A 20,623-nucleotide genomic window follows, 5' to 3' on the forward strand; every position below is an offset into this window, starting at 1 on the left:
GAAGCCTGATGAGCCAAAGCCAGGAAGTCTCACTCCTTCACTGCTCCACTCACTCACTGCTACCATCAGGAAAGAGGTATGGGTGCCACCAGACTCGCACCACCAGGTTCAGACTCCTCAAAGACAAACCCAATTAGGGACTCATTTAAGGACTCTTGTGCACTTTATTGATTTTCTTTTGTTCTATCTGTATTGCACAGTTGTTTTTTTTACATTCATTATCTGTTTACAGTTCTTTATTTGTTTACATGTTTACACTGTGTAAAGTTTTTTTTTGCATTCTTAATAAGTGGTGATTCTGCCTGGCCCGCAGGAAAAAGAATCTCAGGGTTGTATGTCACGTCATGTATATACTGACAATAAATCTGAAATCTGGTATAGATATTGTTTGAAGATTATTAATGATTATAATATTGTCATTAGAGCATTGGAAATGGTAGTTTCTGAAAAGTGCTTTTGTGGTCAGGTCCCATAACTTATCATTAAAGATTACACTGGATAACAAGAATTTTGCTTTCTAAACCCTGTTGGGTATATTTTATGGATTTGAGGCGCTGATCATGAAAATCACCATACAACTTTCCTACCTTGCATCATTTTTTAGATATAACTTATTTTTGTGATTTCCTGTCATATTTTTAACATGCTTCAAGCGTACAAAACCAAGAAGTTCAACATGTTCTTGAAAAATTCATTTTCTGCCTTTGCACTTTGACTTCCCTGCTGATCTTGGTGCAGTCAGTGACGAACATGATGAAAGGTTTCGCCTGGACATTGCGACTGTTGAAAAGTGGTTTCAAGACAACTGGAATCCAGCAATGCTGGCCAACTATTGTTGGACACTGACACGAGAGGCATCAGATGCTGAGTGCAAACGAAAATCAGCGGCAAAACATTTTTGGGTCAGTTGAACTAACGCAACGTGTCCACATCATTATGCGATTAAACCTGCTAAATTCAGTCAAAGTTAATGTAATGTTTCTCCAGCCTCTTATGTGATACGGCAAATCTGAAGTTATCTTTGTGTTCAATTTGAAGTTGTCTTGCATAACCTTTCATTTTTTTTCAGGAAGCAACCTTTAGCCTAAAAAGTTGTCCAGTGTTATTGGTGAATACAAATCTGAATGCATGAAATGATAGATGATAAAGAAAATCAAAGAAAACTTAATAGACAAGACAGCACTTTGAATGTTACATAGATCACCCTCCCATTTGAAAAGTAACCTGACATTCTTTCTCAGAGCTGTGATTTATCAATAGGGCTTCATGAATGCTTTATTACACAGTTCATGAAAAAGGCTTGTGCTACAGCCTCAGCAAAGCGTTCTGTTGCTTGTCTTGAAATTCAAGTTTATTCTCACATGTACCAAGGTGCTGCAGTAATGTTTGTTTCTTTAAGTTTTAAAATTCATATAGCACGGTAACAGACCATTTCAGTCCACGAAGCTGTGCCGCCCAATTGACCTACAAGCCCCAGTACGTTTCGCACTGTGGGAGGAAACCGGACCCACGGTGGAAGCCACACAGGCACGGGGAGAATGTATAAACTCCTTACAGACAGCGAGGGATTCAAAGTCCAGTCTTAATCACTGGTGCTGTAACAGCATTATGCTAACTGCTACACTAACCATGCCACCCACTGTTGATTTACAAGCAGTCCATATTGACATCCCATACATAATACAGCAAGTAAGACACAGTATAAAGGGCTAAGTTACTGAGAGAGATCAGTTGGTACAGAGCAAAGCCAACATAATGTTTATTGCATGGAGTCTGATAGCAGCAGGAAAGGAATTTGAATTGGTGGTGAAGAGAGCGTGGCTAGCATGGGAGAAGTCCTTCCAAAGCAGCGGGAAGTGTGAATGGAATCAATGGAGGAGAGGGGATGTGATGGACAGAGCCATGTTCACAATCCTCTGAGGTTTCTTGCAGTTTTCGGTGGAGCACTTCCCGAACCATGCAATGATGCCCCCGATATTTTCAGTGGTGCGCCTGTAGGCTGTTGAGCAACACAGGAGACATGGGAAGTTATTTGTTGGCCATCGCATCACTATCCGTAAACCTTAATATGCCACTGGGAAGTTGTGGGGACAGGAAACACAGATGATAAAAAGCAAGTCAAGCCAGGTATACTGCTAAAAAATTCTGCATTATTGGCAAGGGGAATTCAGGATTCAAGATTATGTTATTGTCATGTAATAAAACAGAAAATATGATGTTACATGAAATTTGCTTTAGTCAAACCATAAGGCAGATAGGTGCTTCACTTTTATCCAGAATTCCGAAAACCAGCACTTTTTTCAGTCCATGACATCTGCTCATCAAAGATGGAGTTTGGCCTGATGCTACCCTCGCTCAACTCCCGTGTGTTCCATTGCATTCCGCTACTTTATGTGCCTCCGAATCGTCTATATTGATGCCCAACCAGCATCACAGCGCTTTCAGTCAGCCCAGTGGTGGTGGCTCAGTGGCTATCACTGCTACCCATAATCTCCACTCAGCTGAAACCGCTGTATCAGCACAAGCATATGGGAACTGAGAAGGGAGCCATTCTCCTTGTGCTGGTATAGCAGGGGGGGGGGGGGAGAGGAGAGAAAGAGAGAGAGAGAGAGATGCAGGGTGACTCGGGCGGACGTGATGGGGAGAGACAGCAGCATGACTTGGGCGGGTGTGGGGTGAGAGAGACGGCAGCACGACTCGGGTGACCGATGTGGGGGAGAGACAGCAACGCGTCTTGAGCGGGCGGGGGGAGAGAGATGGCAGCACAACTCGGGCAGGCGAGAGGGGGGAGAGAGAGAGAGACAGCAGTGCAACTCAGGTGGACAGGGGGGAGAGATGCAGCAGCGCGACTTGGGCGGGCAGTGGGGGAGAGAAGACAGTGCGACTCGGGCAGGCAAGGGTGAGAGAGAAGGCAGCGCGACTCAAGCAAGCGAGAGGGGAATGAAAACGGCAGCGTCGGAAATCAAAATGATTCCGAAAATTCCGATCCCAGAATAAAGGTTTGACTTCTGTATCACCAAAATTGCTCAGAACCCCTTAAAATCAGGGAAAGGGAAGGAAAGGAGAGTCCCCTAGAGTTACACAGTGTCCATGGCTTCACCTCCAATGTTCATGCAGCCTCACAGCCTTCAGCCCAAACTATCTGTAAGCAAGTTCCAGATGCACACCTTTGACACAATCAGGAAGCTTCCAGCACCCTCTCGCATCCCATTTCCAGTACCTGGTACCCTTTCAACCAGTCTCGAGACAGTCTCCAGCAGTCTGCAACCTAGTGTGAGTACCCTGACTGCAGTCACACATATCCTACATGGGTTCCTCACCTTTTATGTTCTTCAGCTCAGAGCCCCGCACTGGTCCGCCGCCATGCTCACTAACCTGTGGGTTGTCTCCTCTGCTTCTCCTTCTCAAAAAGGGGGTGGTCTCCCCTTTTCTGGTGCTCTGCACCAGTCCTTTGCTTCTTTGACATCTGCAACCCCCTAATGTCCAGTGGCGATCATAGGTGCTGCCATCCTGGGCCCAGACTCTGCAGTCATGGGATTTTAAAATAAACCACCATTGGCTCTTTTAACAGGCTGTTTAAAGCCTGTATAGAACAGCCAGCAGTCGGACTGGGTAGTTGGATCCCTTAGTTGGAGTGCTGAGACATCACTACCCACTCTCCGCGTGTCTGCACCAGCGGCTGTGCTGCCTTCACAGCAGCTCTGCTGCCATTTTTTGGGAAATGGCAAATGAGTGAAGGCTGATTGCTTGATTTGGACCATTAATAACCACCTCAATCATTGCAGTGGAACCAGACAGGTAGCCCAGCCATTCTTAACAGGGACCCTACAGCCTCTCTGAGGGCCTCATCACATTTAAGTAAAAGCCTTGTTTTCTTTTTACCTCATGTAACATAAATATTTTTATGTTTTTTTTTGTGCAGTCAGTAGTAGTACAGAAGAAACCAAAACTTGACTGTTTCCCAGGGAAGGGGGCCCATCAACTTTGTGCAGAGTCCTCAGAGTGAGGGGGGCTGTGGCCTAGCAAAATAAGGTTGAGAATGGCTGCACTAGAGACCCATTCCACATCCATCAACTCTGGGCTCTGGTCCAGAAGATTGCTTGTTGTCTAGTGTACTGAGATAGTGGGAAAAACTGTTCTGTGTACCAAGCAGTCAAGTCAACCCACATTTGGCACCACAGGTAGTGCAAGAATGGAAATAAAAATTATGCTGAATGCAAGTAGAGGATCAGCGAGCCATATTCCAGTGCCATTTTTATCCAGCAAATTTAATGCATTGAGAAATGAGACTGCACCTGCTGGAATCTAGAAGAGAAAAAAATCATCTGCTTGAGAGGCTCAGCAAATCGAACAACATCTATGGAGGAGCGGGGGTGGAATCGTCAATGTTTTGAGTTGAGGCCCTGCAGCAGGACTGGTCCAAGATCTCAGTGAATGACGTCGGCATTTCTTCCTCACCCTCAGGTGCTGCCTAGCCTGCTGAGTTCCTCCAGCAGTTTGTTTTACAAGGCTTTGAATTTCCCTCCCCTCTGACACAGGACATAACGCTGCAGTCACCCCAAACACATGATGCAGTCTGTCCGTCTTTGCAAAAAATACACCATGCGCTCAGCATAATGTGAACCTATCAGGTGAAGCAAGCCAGCCTTCTCTGAAGGCCTTTGAGACTGCTGCTGTTTGCTCACAGAAATAACTTATCCTGAAGCTCGAGATTCGGGGACAGTTACCAAGCCAATTACATTTCACATCAGTCCATTATCTATGTGTTAAACAAGATAAGCTGCAGACGCAGTGATTGCAGTTCAACGTACTGATGCGCTATCAATAACTTCCAAGACTAGAAGTTACCTGACTGATGGGCTTTTATTACCACAAACTGACAGCACATCTCATGTTGCTGACCCAAGACCCGAGCTTGTTCTGGGGGAGGGGTTATAGTGTTGCCTCCTTTATTAGGAGACTCAGAGGGAGGAACCACAGGTAGAATCAACAAGGGGCGGGCCAGACGTACATGTACAAACAATAATACAGAGGTTCCACCATGATGGACCTGCTAAGTTTCTCCAGCACTTTAGTGTATCCAACCTATGTGCTTACAGTTTACTCTGCATATCCATGCTTAAATTGTTCTGCAACCAAAAAATCCTTACCATGTCTATTTGTCCACATCTAACACTTCAGAGATGCAAAACAGATCCTCTTAATAACCATGTTGCACAATGTTTCAATCTCCAGCACAGTATTTCTTAACCTTTTTCTTTCCATTCACATACCATGTAATCCCCATGCCATCGGTGCTCTGTGATTAGTAAGGGATTGCTGAAGTTGATATGTGGGTGGAAAGAAAAAGGTTGAAAAACGCTGTTTTAATTGTACCTAATGGACTCGTTATGTGCACAGTTTCATAACTCCAAAGGAAATGGGACAATGACAATTTTTCTCAAGCAAAATATTTCAGTAACAATTGGGTCTAGAACAGTGGTTCTCAACCTTCCCTTCCCACTCACATACCACATTAAACTATCACATAATAATCACAGAGCACCAATGGCATGGGGTTTACTTAAAGTGAGTGAAAAACAAAGGGTTGAGAATCATTGCTCTAGCACATCAAGTGCAAGCCCACTCAGGGTTCACAGGAAACCATACCTACACATCATAGAGAATTAACATCTACAAAGGCTAAAATTTAAAACACAATTCTGGAGAAACTCAGCTGGTCAAACAATGTATTCTATATAGCAAAGTTAAAGATACATCACCAATGTTTCAGCCAGGCACCCAAGCAAAATGGTGGAGGGGGAGGAGCTCAGTCCCAGAGGCAGGAGGTAATAGGTGGATAAGGGAAGGAGGGTACAGCAGCAAACAGGGTTCGGTGAGTGGAGAGGGAAGGGGGTGGAGAGCTGGAGGAAAAAAGACGGATGGGGAAGAGAGGGAGAACAGCAGAAACCAAAGAAGTTGATGTTAATGCCATGTGGTTGGAGAGGGCCCACACAGGCTCATTCATCAAGTGCAAATTCATGAGTGGAGTCACGTGATGGAGTAGTGGCCGGACGGTGAATCCAGCCCTCTCCAGAAAAGTCAGAAAAAACAAAGGAAAACACAAAGGCACAAAAATAAAAATTAAAGAAAAGTGAGTATAAAGGTGGAAAGAAGATGGCGACGAAAAAAGAAAAATCGAAATCAACGCTAAGAAGAGAGGAAGAGAAGACAACAGAAGAAGAAGGAGAAGGCCTTACCTGTTCAAAGAGGCCCGTGGTGGAGAGAGAAACCCGCTCCCTCAGGTCGGTAGAAAGTGGACTACAAAAATGGCTCGCTGAGCCGAGTAAAAGTGCGCAACCGTGTATGCAAAAAAACACACCGACGGGAGGGGTGACCAGCTGGGAGTCGATCTCCACAGCCGGCAATGACAGCTGCAGAACACCTGCAGCAAGAGGAGAACATAGAAGACAACGAAAACAAGAAAGAAGAGAAGAAAAGGGCAACAAAGAAACAACAGATGGCCAACCCAGAGGAAGAAGAAGAGGAAGAGGAAGAGTACAGTGAAATAGAAGAAGAAGGGAAAGGCAAGATAAAGGATATACTTTCTCTTATTAAAGAATACATGGAGTCATTTAAAGAATGGCAAGCGCAAGAATTTAATGATTTAAGAAGAAGAATAAACAATACAGAAGATAAAATGAATAAAATAGATATGACCTTAACAGAAATGGGATAGAGAATGGACAAGATGGAAGAGCGGGAAGCAGCAGTAGAAATCGAGGTAGAGGACTTAAAAAAGAAATTAGAGGAATATAATAAAAAAATAATAGAGACACAAGAACTGTTAGCTCAGAAAATAGATATAATGGAAAATTATAACATAAAGATAGTGGGCCTTAAGGAAGATGAAGAAGGCAAGAATATGAGAGAGTTTATAAAAGATTGGATCCCCAGGATCCTAGGATGTCCAGAACTACAGCAAGAAATGGAAATAGAAAGGGCACATAGAGCAGTGGCCTTTAAACCACAACCACAACAAAAGCCAAGATCTATTTTAGTAAAATTCCTAAGATATACTACAAGAGAAAAGGTACTGGAGAAGACAATGGAAAAAGTAAGAGAGGGCAACAAGCCACTGGAGTACAAAGGGCAAAAAATCTTCATTTATCCAGATATAAGTTTTGAACTCCTGAAGAAGAGAAAGGAGTTCAATACAGCAAAGGCGATTTCATGGAAGAAAGGGTATAAATTTATACTAAAGCATCCAGCGGTATTGAAAATATTTATTCCAGGACAACAAAACAGACTATTCTCGGATCCAGAGGAAGCACGAAAATTTGCAGAACAATTACAAAATAGACTGAGGGATGAAGACGTGTAACGAGAGTACAAAAGACTGCGAACTAAAAAGACACATAAGTTTTGAACTCCTGAAGAAGAGAAAGGAGTTCAATACATCGAAAACGATCTTATGGAAAAAAAACTATTCTCGGATCCAGAGGAAGCAAGGAAATTTGCAGAACAACTACAAAACAACCAGAGAGATGAAGATATGTAATAAGAGTAAAAATGACCACGATTTATATGTATGTGGGTAAAGAGGTATATGTGTGTATATGTATAAGGTGCATACATGAATGTATCTGTATTTAGAGGAAAATATAGATAGTATAGACAAGAATTAATAAGGAAAGGAAATGGAATAGAGGGAATAAGGAGGGAACTAAAAGAGTGACCTTTGTTACATATGAAAAGTGAAATCTTTTCTGGGGGGGGCTGGGTGGGGAGGAGTTGCAGTCACTGCAAAATCAGCTGACGCTTGCGAGTGAATTCGCAAATCCAAATGGAGAGGGGAGATGTGGTTGTCCGACATGGGATAAAGGACAACTCAGGAGGGGAAGGGGAGATTGGGGCTAAAGAAGTTTTAAATAGGAGAATAAGGAAAATGCTTGATGTTTTAGGAATGTTGTCTTATAAAGGGTTCAAAACAAGAAAATAGAAATGGATAAGAAGGAAAGGTAATGATGGAGAAACGGAAAGGGAAGATAAACAAAGTATAAAATGGCTACGTTGAACTATATGACTTTAAATATTAATGGAATACATAACCAAATTAAAAGGAAGAAACTGCTAAATTTACTGAAAAAAGAAAAAATTGATATACCATTTGTGCAAGAAACACATTTAACTGAATTGGAGCACAAGAAATTAAAGAGAGATTGGGTAGGACACGTAACAGCAGCATCGTATAATTCAAAAGCAAGAGGAGTAGCTATATTAATTAGTAAAAATGTGCCATTTAAAATAGAAGACGAAATAATAGATCCAGCAGGGAGATATGTAATGATAAAATGTCAGATATATTCGGAGTTTGGGAATCTACTCAATATATATTCACCTAACGAAGAAGATCAAAAGTTTATGCAAGATATCTTTTTGAAGGTAGCAGATACGCAAGGGAACATATTAATAGGAGGGGATTTCAGCCTGAATTTGGATTCAAATATGGACAAAACTGGGAAAAAAATTAACAGAAAGAACAAAGTAACCAAATTTATAATTAAATCGATGGAAGAAATGCAACTTTTGGATATATGGAGGAAACAACACCCAAAGGAAAAGGAATATTCATATTACTCGGCTAGACATAAAACATACTCAAGAATAGACCTATTTTTGTTATCAGCACGTATGCAAGATAGAGTAAGAAAAACAGAATATAAAGCTAGAATACTATCGGACCATTCACCTTTAATATTGACAGTAAAGTTAGAGGACATCCCTCCAAGAATGTATAGATGGAGATTAAACCCCATGTTACTTAAAAGGCAGGATTTTAGAGAATTTATTGAAAAACAAATAAAAATGTATTTTGAAATAAATACGGAATCAGTGGAAGATAAGTTTATACTATGGGATGCAATGAAAGCATTCATTAGAGGGCAAATAATAAGTTATGTAACCAAGATGAAGAAAGACTATAATCAGGAAACAGAGCAGTTGGAAAGGGATATAGTAAATATAGAACAAGAATTAGCAATGAAGGAAGATACAACTAAAAGAAGAGAATTGGCAGATAAAAAAATAAAATATGAAACACTACAAACATATAAGGTGGAGAAGAATATAATGAAGACAAAACAGAAATATTATGAACTAGGTGAAAAAACGCACAAAATCCTAGCATGGCAGCTTACGACAGAACAAGCTAAGAAAATGGTATTGGCATCAAGGAAAAAAGACAAACAAATTACATATAATCCAAAAGAAATTAAGGAAAACTTTAGAGAATTCTATGAACAATTATACCGAACTGAAAACGAAGGGAAAGAAGGGAAAATAGATGAATTTCTGACTAAAATTGAACTACCAAAACTACAAATAGAGGAACAAAATAAATTAACAGAGCCATTTGGAATAGTAGAAATACAAGAGATAATAAAAAAATTACCAAATAATAAGACACCAGGAGAGGATGGATTCCCAATAGAATTCTACAAAACATTTAAAGACTTATTAATTCCGCCCCTCCTGGAAGTAATCAACCAGACTGATAAAACACAAAGCTTACCAGATTCATGTAAAACAGCAATAATTACAGTAATACTAAAGCAAGGGAAAGATCCACTCTCACCAGCGTCATATAGAACAATATCTTTACTTAACACAGATTATAAGATAATAGCTAAACTATTAGCAAACAGATTAGCAGAGTATGTACCGAAAATTGTAAATTTAGACCAAACTGGATTTATCAAAAAAAGATGCACAACAGACAATATTTGTAAATTTATTAACTTAATTCATGCAGTAGAAGGGAATAAAGCACCTACAGTAGCAGTTGCTTTAGACGCAGAGAAGGCCTTTGACAGAGTAGAATGGAATTATTTGTTCAAAGTATTGCAAAAATTCAGTTTACCGGAGAAGTATATTAATTGGATTAAAGCATTATATAAGGGACCGTTAGCGAAAGTGACAGTAAATGGACATGTATCAAAGCAATTTAACTTAAGCATGTCAATGCGGCAGGGATGCCCACTATCACTTTTATTGTTTGCGTTAGCTATAGAACCACTAGCAGAATTGATAAGAACAGAAAATAATATAAAAGGAATAAAAATAAAAGACAAGGAATATAAAATCAGTTTATTTGCAGATGATGTTATAGTGTACTTAACAGAACCAGAACTATCAATAAAAGAATTATATAAGAAATTGAAGGAATATGGAGAAGTGTCGGGTTACAAGATAAACGTAAATAAAAGTGAAGCAATGCCTATGAATAATGCGGATTTCTCAAAATTTAAGAAGGAATCACCATTTAGATGGCAAATGCAAGCAATAAGATACCTTGGTGTACAAATAAACAAAAATCTCGGCCAACTATATAAACTCAATTATTATCCACTAATGAAAAAATTACAGGTTGATTTAGAGCATTGGAAAGATTTACCACTAACACTAATAGGAAGGATAAACTGTATTAAAATGAACATTTTTCCAAGGATATTATACTTATTTCAGGCATTGCCAATACAACTGACAGAGAAATTCTTCAAGGAGTTAAAGAAAATAATAAGGAAATTTTTATGGAAAGTGGGGAAACCGAGGATAGCACTAGATAAATTAACAGAATGGTATAAACAAGGAGGCTTACAACTGCCAAACTTTAAAAATTATTATAGAGCCGCACAATTAAGATACCTATCAGATTTTTATCAAACAAGGGAAAAGCCAGATTGGACGAGATTAGAATTAGATAAAATAGGGGAAAAGATACCTGAACACATATTATATAAATGGGATGAAAAATTGGTGCAACATAGAAGTTCTCCAGTATTACATCATCTCCTCAATATTTGGAAGAAGATTCATGTAGAAAGAAATAAAACAAATTATCAATTACCAAAACTAATATTGACGCAAAACAAGTTACTCCCTTTTACAATAGATAACCTTTCCTTTAGAGAATGGGAAAAAAAAGGGATTAAAAGAATAGAAAATTGTTTTTCAGGAAATAGATTCTTATCCTTTGAACAAATGAAAGATAAGAACAATATAACTGGAGATACAGCGCTGGCATATTACCAATTGAGATCCTACTTGAAGGATAAATTAGGATGCAGTTTGAGTTTGCCAGAGGCAAGTAACCTTGAATATGTGATTACAGATACAATGATAATCAAAAGATTTATAACAAATATGTATATTAAACTGCAAGAAAAGGAGAATGAGGAAACAAATGGTAAAACTAAACAAAAATGGGAACAAGATTTAAATATAAAGATAAAAAAGGAAACATGGGAGAAGTTATGCTCCGGAACGATGAGAAATACAATAAATACAAGGTTACGTATGATACAATATAACTGGTAACACAGGCTATACATTACACCTCAAAAGTTAAATAAATGGGACCCAACAGTATCTGATAGATGTTTTCGATGTAAAAAAGAAATCGGAACAACAATTCATGCAATCTGGACATGTGAGAAAGTAAAAAAAATTTGGGAAGATCTAAATCAGATATTAAATAAAATAACAGAAAACAATATCCCAAAGAATCCAGAGATCTTCCTCCTAAGTAACATAAAAAACAAAGAATTTGGAATTGATTTGGAGGATGCACAAAAAAGATTTGTTAAGATAGCTCTAGCCGTAGCAAAAAAATGTATTATGTCAACCTGGAAATTGGAAGATAATTTGAAAATACAACAATGGTATATAGAAATGAATAAATGTATTCCATTAGAAAAAATAACATATAGTTTAAGAAATAATATTGAAATATTCGAACAAATATGGGAGCCATACATGAAATACAATAGCGAAAACCTACCGGGGACAATCATTACCTACGTTAATGGAAGGAAAAGGAAATGAAAAGAATGGACTCAGTAGAATTTCTGGTGTATTTTTATTGAATGACAACATTGTCTGACTGGTTTAATGTATCCTAGATTTTATACCTTAAATGGACGGGAGGGGGGAGGTAGGGAGGGTGGGATGGGAGGAGGGAGGGGGGGATAAAATGGCACTGTATATGTGTGAAAAGGAAAAAGTGTGTACCATGGTTAATGTGATTTATGGTGTGGAAAATAAAAAATTTAAAAAAAAAGTGCAAATTCATGTTGGAATGTGTTTGCTGATACTCAGAGACTTGTGTGGAGCACAAACATGTTTTTATTAGCTTACAATTAACGGCTGGTATCTACAATGGTCTTCAGGTAAATTGGAGGTAAGGCAGGAAAACAGGATTTATATTGGAACCAATGGGGGCAGATCCAAGAGGAGGGGCCGGAAGTCTAATCTACTCATAGACAGTGAATTGCAGTTCACTGCACATGTACTGTTTTATCAAGCTCCGTCATTCCAGACTACATATTAGTTTGCTGAATACCACCGCGTTAGTTATTGGCAACCAAGGAGTGACAGGAGCAAGTAAACCAGATGTGGGCAACACTGGCATTGTAGACTTCCCCAACAGGTTTTTACTGTTAGCATTGCCCGTCCACCTCCCCAAATAATAAGAGAAAGAGAAGCAAAAGAGACACTGAATGTCAATGGATTCACCTCCAGATCTCCCGCAGCCTCTGCAGATGCCCAGGCTACTGCAGTCACGTTGCTATTAGAGAACTAGTATCAATCTACAAATACCCATCCGTTCTTTCCACATATAGCTAGTGGTAGATAATGAAGAACCTTTCTAAATGTCAGTTCCAAGTATCCTGGCAGCTCACATCCTGTCAAAACTGAAATTCATCTTTCGGGAGCCACACTGATTGCAGAGGTTGTGGGAGTGCTCAGAGCTTCTCTCCCTCTTATTCTTGAGGATGCAACGGGTAATGCTAATGGCATTTCTTTACTTGCCTATGCCACAGGCAGAAGTTGGTGTATATTATGTACAGTAAAAGCCCTAAAAGCTGGACTGTTCAGGGATTGGATCAGATTTTCTGGATTCTCAGGCAGTACATCTGCATCATGCACACATATACACGAAAGCCAAGAGTTTTCGAGAAGTCTGGATTCTCATGTGATCCTGATTTCTGGCATCCAAATTTTCGTACTGTTACAGTATATTGCATTTTTTGCATTATTACATGACAGTAAGATGAACCTGACCACATTTGGGGGAAGCCTACAATGCCAGGTTCGGCAGTGGTGGGGCAAGGAAAGGGGGACAAGGCCTATTTCTGCTCAAGTTGCTACTCACTTCACTGAGGAACTCGCAAACACACCACACAACTGCATGGTGACCGTGGCTAGTAGTAATTTTGAGGTGCTGTGTTGCGTAAATCGGGCTGCCAGACAAGCAGACATTGGCTGCAAAGCTGGAACAACGGAGGACCAACAGCCAAGACTCGAACATAGGAGCTGGAATAAATGGAACAAACTTCAACAAGAGCCCAAAAAGAACAAATGCTCTGGATCTCAGAAAACCCATAATCGTCACCCCTTCTCCACACATATTCTCTGATCATTCGTGCAGATGCATGGTCATTTAATCACTCGAGTATTTGAAGAATTGTATTCATGAATTACAGCCATCTCATTCTGCGGCCATACTGCAACCAGAAATGATTTCCAGAAAGTTACTTAGTGTCAATTGGATGCAATTTCCTCTCCCATTAATAGCTCAAGCCATGATGTCAGTTCTCAGTCTTTGCCAGGAATTGCAAAAAGATTTGTTTTCTCTCTGAAAACTAGTCTTAATTGAATGTCCATTTAATCATCATTAAACAGCTGCCGTATTGTAAATGAAGGTTGAATTCTTTCATGGCAAACAGCTGTTCTCATTTACATATTTTATGTAACTCTCCTCTTTAAGAACACTTCCAGCCAAATACACTAGTGGATATGCAGGAGTAAAACAATACATAGTACCAGAGCAGCTCAGTTACTCTACAAGGGCACTTAATAATCTCCAGATTCAAGATTCAATTTATTGTCATTGAAATAAAGACAGTGCAATATTACAGAGAATTTGTTTTCATCTGCTGTAAGGCAGACAGATTTGACATCGGCATAAATTGTTGGGAGTGCCTCCTACAGTCAGAGAAAGAGAAACAAAAGAGAGTCACCAAGTGTCCCAAGGATTAATCTCCAGCACTTCCGCAGCCACACAGAATCCAGTCTAAAGCATCGGCAACCCAAGCTCCAAATCGGGAACCCTTCAGCGACCTTGGCACCCTCTCACATCCCAGATCAAATACCTGGTATCCTTCTAGCCAATCTTGAGCCAGTCTGCATCCCGGTGTCAATCCCTCAACCATAGTTGCCAGCAGCCCACCACCTGTGTGTTTCTTCAACTGCAGAACCCCGCACTGGTCCACCACCATGGTCACTGTCCCGTGGGTCGACTCCACTGCTTATCCTACTCCAACTGGGCATAGTCTCCCTGTTTTCTGGTGCCTTGCACCATCCTTTGCTTCCCTGGTGTCTGTAACCCCTCGTGGCTCCCCCCAATCTTAGGTGCTGCCATCTTGGGTGCAGACTCTGAGGTCACAGAATTTTTTTAAATAAAACCACTGTCCACTCCACTGCAGGCTCTCTTCTTTTTCACAAATGTTGATTTCTGGACATGTTTGAAGTAATTTAAGTCAGAGCGATGTCTTGATGCTGAAGGTAATGTCCCAGGATTAGCTGGCATTGTCAAACTTATTTGCAAGACCCAAGACATTTCAAGGCAGGCTGAAATTACCTCTGATTATACATGTGTCTCTGCTCACAAGCATTGATGCAGCCATAGAAGAAATTTATGTGGTGCCCCTTGTTCTTTTTGCCTTGCTGACATGCCAAAAGCATCATCCACTGTTACTTCCTTATGACATTTGTATGAAGATAAGATCTGAGCACTTTCTGTAAGGTCTATGTTAAACATTTATTTAAGAAATAATTGAACAGGTACATGGATGGGAGGGAGATGGTTTGGGTGTAGGTCAGTGGGACTAGGCAGAATAATACTTTGGCACAGACTAAAAAGGCTGAAGGGCCTTTTTCTGTGGTGTAGTGTTCTATGGTTCTATGTTTATTTAGAGCATACATGCTGATTACACTGGACAACATTTTTCTTCAAAACGTTTGCTTCCTTAAAAACATTGGGGATTATGATCGACAACTTCAAGCTGAACACAAAGATAATTTCAGATTTTCTGTAACATGTAGGAAATTAAAGGAACATTACATTAATTTTTAAATTGAATTTAGCATGCTTAATTGTATAATGATGCTGATATATTGTGTTAGTTTAACTGACCTAAAAATGTTTTGTCGCTGATTTTCATTTGTACTCAGCATCTGATGCCTCTCATGTCAGTGTCCAACTATAGCCGGCCAGCATTGATAGAGTCCAGTTGACATGGTACTGCTTTTTCCATGGTCACAATGTCCTGGTGAAACCTTCTACCATGCTTGTCACTGGCTGCATCAAGATCAACAGCGAAAATGTCCAAGTGTGAATGCAGAAAATGAATTTTCAATAACATTTTGCACTTCATGGTTTTATATGCTTGAAGCATGTTATCAATCAGCTGGATCTAGTTTCGTGCTCTGTAGTTGCCAAAAGAATTCTCAGCAGCATCTTTAAATGTCTTTCATTCTATTTTATCCAAAGACAACATTTGCATAGCACCTTCACTGAGTGCATGACTGACCAAAACAGCGAGACTTAAAATATGACAGGAAATCACAAAAATAAATTAAAAAGCACACAAATGCTGGAGAAACTCAGCAGGTCAAACAATGCCTTTATTGTAGCAAAGGTGAAGATAAATCACCAATGTTTTGGGCTTAATCCCTTCATCAATGTGTGGGGGAACATGAGATGTCCGAACAAAAGGAGAGAGGGGGAGTTTGGTGAGGGTGGGCAGGACTGCAGGAAGGGGGGGTAGGGAGGAAGTTATATCTCAAAAATGGTACGTAACAAGAAATTTTAAGATTATTTTCAAGATCAGCTGCCCAAAATCCATAAAATACATCCAACGCCTTTACATGCTGTCTCATTCTCCCCATGTCTGCATGCATTTTTTCTGGGGACTCTGGTTTCCTCCTATCGTTCAAAAAATACCGGGGGTATAGGTTATTGGGGCGTATATTGGATGGCATGGACTCGTGTGCTGAAATGGCCTGTTACAGTGCTGTATGTTTAAATTTTAAAAAAATGTTCAGGAAGCAAAATCTTCATTATCCAGTGTTATATCCAGATGCACCATGTGGGAATGTCCCTTTGAACAGGACTGCTATACTGAAACAGGTATAGCTCCTGGACATTGTAATGCTGAAATGTATGCACATTTGCCGTTTAGGGAGTCTGTTGGTCCAGGTTGCCCCTCAGTGATGTCTGCACAATGGGCCATTGTTTGAACTTGATGTCCTACTGATGTATGTAGATGGTGTTACTTTGAGTTGGAAATGAATCCTCTGGTTCGTGACAAGTAGACTCCTATACCAATAAGTAATGTTGAGCTAAAATCATATTCAACAGATCTTAGACAAGCTCTACGTCTCCTGGAGCTTGCCTGCCCTGGCATCCATCCATCAGGTCTATGCTTTCTTCTCCAAAGGACGCAAGCTGCTGTGCCCTAGGGGGAGCCCCTTTGCATCTGGAGCACATTCCAACTATTCCAATAGAAGCATTTGGAATGTTGGCCTTCATAAATCGGAGTATTGAATTCAAGAGTAGGGAGGTTATGATGAAATTGTACAAGGCATTGGTAAGGCCAAATTTGGAGTACTGTGTACAGTTTTGGTCACCAAATTATAGGAAAGATATAAACAAAATAGAGAGAGTGCAGAGAAGGTTCACGAGAATGTTGACAGGATTTCAGGGTCTGAGTTACAGGGAAAGGTTATGCAGACTGGGGCTTTTTTCTCTGGAGCGTAGAAGATTGAGAGGGGACTTGATAGAGGTGTTTAAGATTTTGAAAGGGACAGACAGAGTAAATGTGGATAGGTTTTTTCAATTAAGAAAGGGGGAGATTCAAACTAGAGGACATGGTTTAAGATTGAAGGGGGAAAATTATAAGGGGAACATGAGGGGAAATTTCTTTACGCAGAGGGTGGTGGGGATGTGGAATGAGCTTCCGGCAGACGTGGTCGAGGCAGGATCATTGGTTATATTTAAGTAAAGACTGGATCGTTACATGGATAGGAGGGGACTAGAGGGGTATGGACTGGGTGCTGGTCAGTGGGACTAGGAGGGTGGGGATTTGCTACGGCATGGACTAGTAGGGCCGAACTGGCCTGTTCTGTGCTGTAAGTGGTTATATGGTAATATGGTTTAAATGGCAGAGGAAGGCAGAGCAACAGGTGCATCAAACAGTGAAGGGGAGAGAGTGAATCGGAACTGCAGGGGCATGACAATGGAGAGAGGGATGGGAAGGAAGGAATAGTGATATCAACAATTTGTGTGAATGAGAGAGTGAGTATATTGCCGTGGTTCGCAACCTTTTATTTCCCTGACTAACCACAGAACATCTATGGCATAGGATACCATAGGTGCTCTGTGGTTAGTAAGGGATTACTTCAGGTGATATATAAAAAAGGTTGAGAACCACTGGTATATTGCAAAGATTTTAGCAGACTGTGAATAGAGAGAAAGACGAGCTGCAGGTGTGATGAAGTCTGATGTTACAAGGAACAACTTTTATCAATCGAGACGTTGTGATATTTTTTAACCTCCCTGACAGTTTGCTGCCAATATGGCATTGAAAAATACTCTTATACGTGATTCTAACTATCAAATTATAATTAAATCTTGTGGGCGATGTGGAAGTGCATTTTGGATGCTATCTAACCATATTGATGGGAACAGAAGTTTTCACCAGCTGGAAGAGGGTTAGTGACCTTGTGCACCAGCAGTTGTGCAGGCAGCCTGATGATATCATAGCTGGTTCTCTCGATGCTAAAGGTTGTGCAAGATTCAATGAGAGCTTTTCAGCCACACCCTCTGTTTTTGAAACAGCATCAATCGACGTAAGTGGAGCTAATAACCCCTCTTTTCAAATGACGCTATGGAATTTTGCAATATTTTTTAAAATCGCATTGGGATGACATACAACTACTTTTTAAAAACAGAAAGGAGGTGAGCCATTGAAGAGGATGTGGTCCTTAAAATGAGGAAGGATAATGCAGCAGGGTATGGTCGTGTAATGATATTTTGACCAGCTGAGGTGGTTAGAACTATTGAACATTACAGCATCGAAACAGGCTCTTTGGCCCTTCAAGTCTGTGCTGGCCTACGATTGTGCCCAGTCCCACTGTCCTTTTATTCTGCCGAGTCCCACTGACCTGCACCCTCGGTACCCCTCCCGTCCATGAACCTGTCCATTTTTTTTCTTAAATGCAAAGTTGAGCCTGCATTTACCAATTCAGCTGGCATCTCGTTCCACCACTCTTTGCATGAAGTAGCCCTCCAATATTCCCTTTAAACTTTTCCCATTTCCCCCTTAACTCACCTAACCTCATGGAAAATGCCTGCTTGCATTTACTCTGTCTATACCCATCATAATTTTAAATATCAAATCTCCCCTCCTTCTATGCTCCAGGGAATAAAGTCCTAACCTGTTTAACCTTTTCCTGTAATTCAGTTCCTAAACTCCCAGTATCATTCTTATAAATCTCCTTTCAATCTTAGTTCAGGGTTTTAGCTAGATTTAAATCTAAATTTAATATTTTTTAAAATTTTGACATGCAGCACGGTAACAAGCCTATTTGGCCCTAAGAGTCCTTCCCCATTAACCTACACCCCAGTACATTTTTGAAGGGTAGGAGGAAACTGGAGCCCCCGGAGAAAATCCACGCAGAAATGGAGAGAGCGTACAAACTCCTTACAAGCATCGTAGGATTCGAACCCCGGTCCCGATCACTGGCGCTGTCAAGGTGTTGCCTAACCGCTACGCCAACTATGTCTCCCACTGAGATGCTGGAAGCATAGATACTTATTTGGGAGATTTCTTCAGGCCATGAGCATTAATCAGGGGAGCAGGATCAGGTGGTTGAGCAGATTGACCTCTGTGGAGATTTGAGATGAATGGGGTCCAGTGAGTAGCCAGCTAGAACTCTGTGGGTAAATTGATTTGAGTGGGAGGCCTAAACCCACACAGTAGAGGAAAAATTGTGAGTTTGGGGCAGTAGGAGAGTTTGAGGATGACGGGATTAAGGAAGCAGTCTAGAAACGACTTTCTCATTGATTGTAACCATGGATTTAGGGAGACAAAAAAGACAGCATAATTGTTGTTGAATAAGGATGTTTTTTTACGAGAGGATGTTTTTTATGAGTACAGTCAGACAAGAATGGGCAAGGGGTTTGAGATGGAAATTGTCACTAAGACTGAGGATTCAGCTCAGGCAGTTCAATATAATGAATTCAGGGTGACTTCATGGTTGGCCAACTTTCGATAAAAGCCACAATAGGAATGTAAGGAGCAGAAGCAGGTCTGCCATCCCATAAAGTCTGTCTGTCACTCATTAAGGTCTCAGCTCATCCAACATTTTCCCTCTCTTCCCAGACTCTATGAGTTCCTTGTCTTTCGAATGTCTGTTAATGCCTGCTTTTTGTTCAAGGCAGATGGTAAAATGGCCAAGAGAGGGAGTAAAGGGTGGTAGAAAATGTGTGCATCCTCAATACAAAGAAAGAATTCGTGGAGGACCTCAGCATCCATGGGTAGAAGAGGTCAGTCACTAATTTGGATCCGAACCCTCCTTATCAAGACTGAGATAGAATTGATGAAATCACATATATAAAGGGAAAAAGAAGCTGGGGGAAGGGCCGAGGGGTAATAAGAGTTTAGGACAGAAGTGAAGATGGAGGAGTGGGGGGGAGGGTGGCAAAAGAAAAATTAGAGTTTCTCTGCCTCGCCCCTTCTGACCTATACCCTATCACCTTTGGGCCCATCCCCTGCTTCCTTCACCCTTTTGTACATGTAATTCCACCTATTCTACCTTAGTTTTGGTAAAGGGTCCAGACCCGAAACGTTCACTAACCATTTCTACCTATGGAGCCTGCCTGATCTGCTGAGTTCATCCAGCAATTCTTCGTTTGCTCAAGGTTCCAGCATCTGCAGCTTTTGTGTTTTTCTGTGCATCTTTGATGCCTGGACCTGCTTTCTATGTTGCTGCTACATGGGAATTAGAGCGACCAAAGGATATGGTCCTAATGCAGGCAATTGATGGGCAAAAAAAAATGGGCAAGGACCTGATAGATTGAAGGGCTCATTTCTCTATGGCTCTGTGACCTGGTGCACATCACTTCATACCAGTGAAATGAATATTTCTTGAGGCAGATATAAGAAAATTGGTTCCTTTAATGCTTTTACAGAAACATTTTAAATTTAAATTTAGACATTCAGCACAGTAACGGGCCCTTTTGGCCCAATTACACCCAATTGACCTACAACCTCCATACATATTGAATGGATTCAAACCTGGGTCGCTGGCACTGTAATAACGTTGCGCTAACCGCTACGCTAATCGTGCTGCCCATGTGACATTGCTGCGCCTGTCATGAGACTACCTCGTATGTTTTCTCCTTCTGAACACTTTTCTTAAATTTCACAAATTATTAGAAAGGAAAAGAAGCTATCAGCAGCTGGTAGTGGGTTGATGCAAAGCAGCCATCTGCTGGTCTATCAGGAGAACAAGC

The 20,623-nt window shown here is 40.7% G+C and overlaps 1 protein-coding gene across 21 annotated transcripts in view; it reads left to right on the forward strand.

Moving 5' to 3' along the window:
- Positions 1–20,623, forward strand: part of LOC138758568 (cAMP-dependent protein kinase catalytic subunit alpha-like) — a 361,343-nt gene that overhangs the window by 287,800 nt on the left and 52,920 nt on the right. For 11 of the 21 annotated variants that reach the window (XM_069927682.1, XM_069927679.1, XM_069927677.1 and 8 more), the window contains one exon: positions 19,550–19,654. The exons of 8 other annotated variants lie outside the window; for them this stretch is intronic. In XM_069927682.1, the coding sequence (XP_069783783.1) occupies positions 19,550–19,654 (105 nt within the window). Of the gene's footprint in view, positions 1–16,493; positions 16,695–17,769; positions 17,956–19,549; positions 19,655–20,623 lie in introns of those variants that run through there. 2 more of the 21 variants (XM_069927678.1, XM_069927685.1) reach the window with 2 other exon arrangements.

Source organism: Narcine bancroftii, chromosome 3, assembly GCF_036971445.1.
Source record: "Narcine bancroftii isolate sNarBan1 chromosome 3, sNarBan1.hap1, whole genome shotgun sequence".
In the NCBI taxonomy this organism is placed as follows: domain Eukaryota; kingdom Metazoa; phylum Chordata; class Chondrichthyes; order Torpediniformes; family Narcinidae; genus Narcine; species Narcine bancroftii.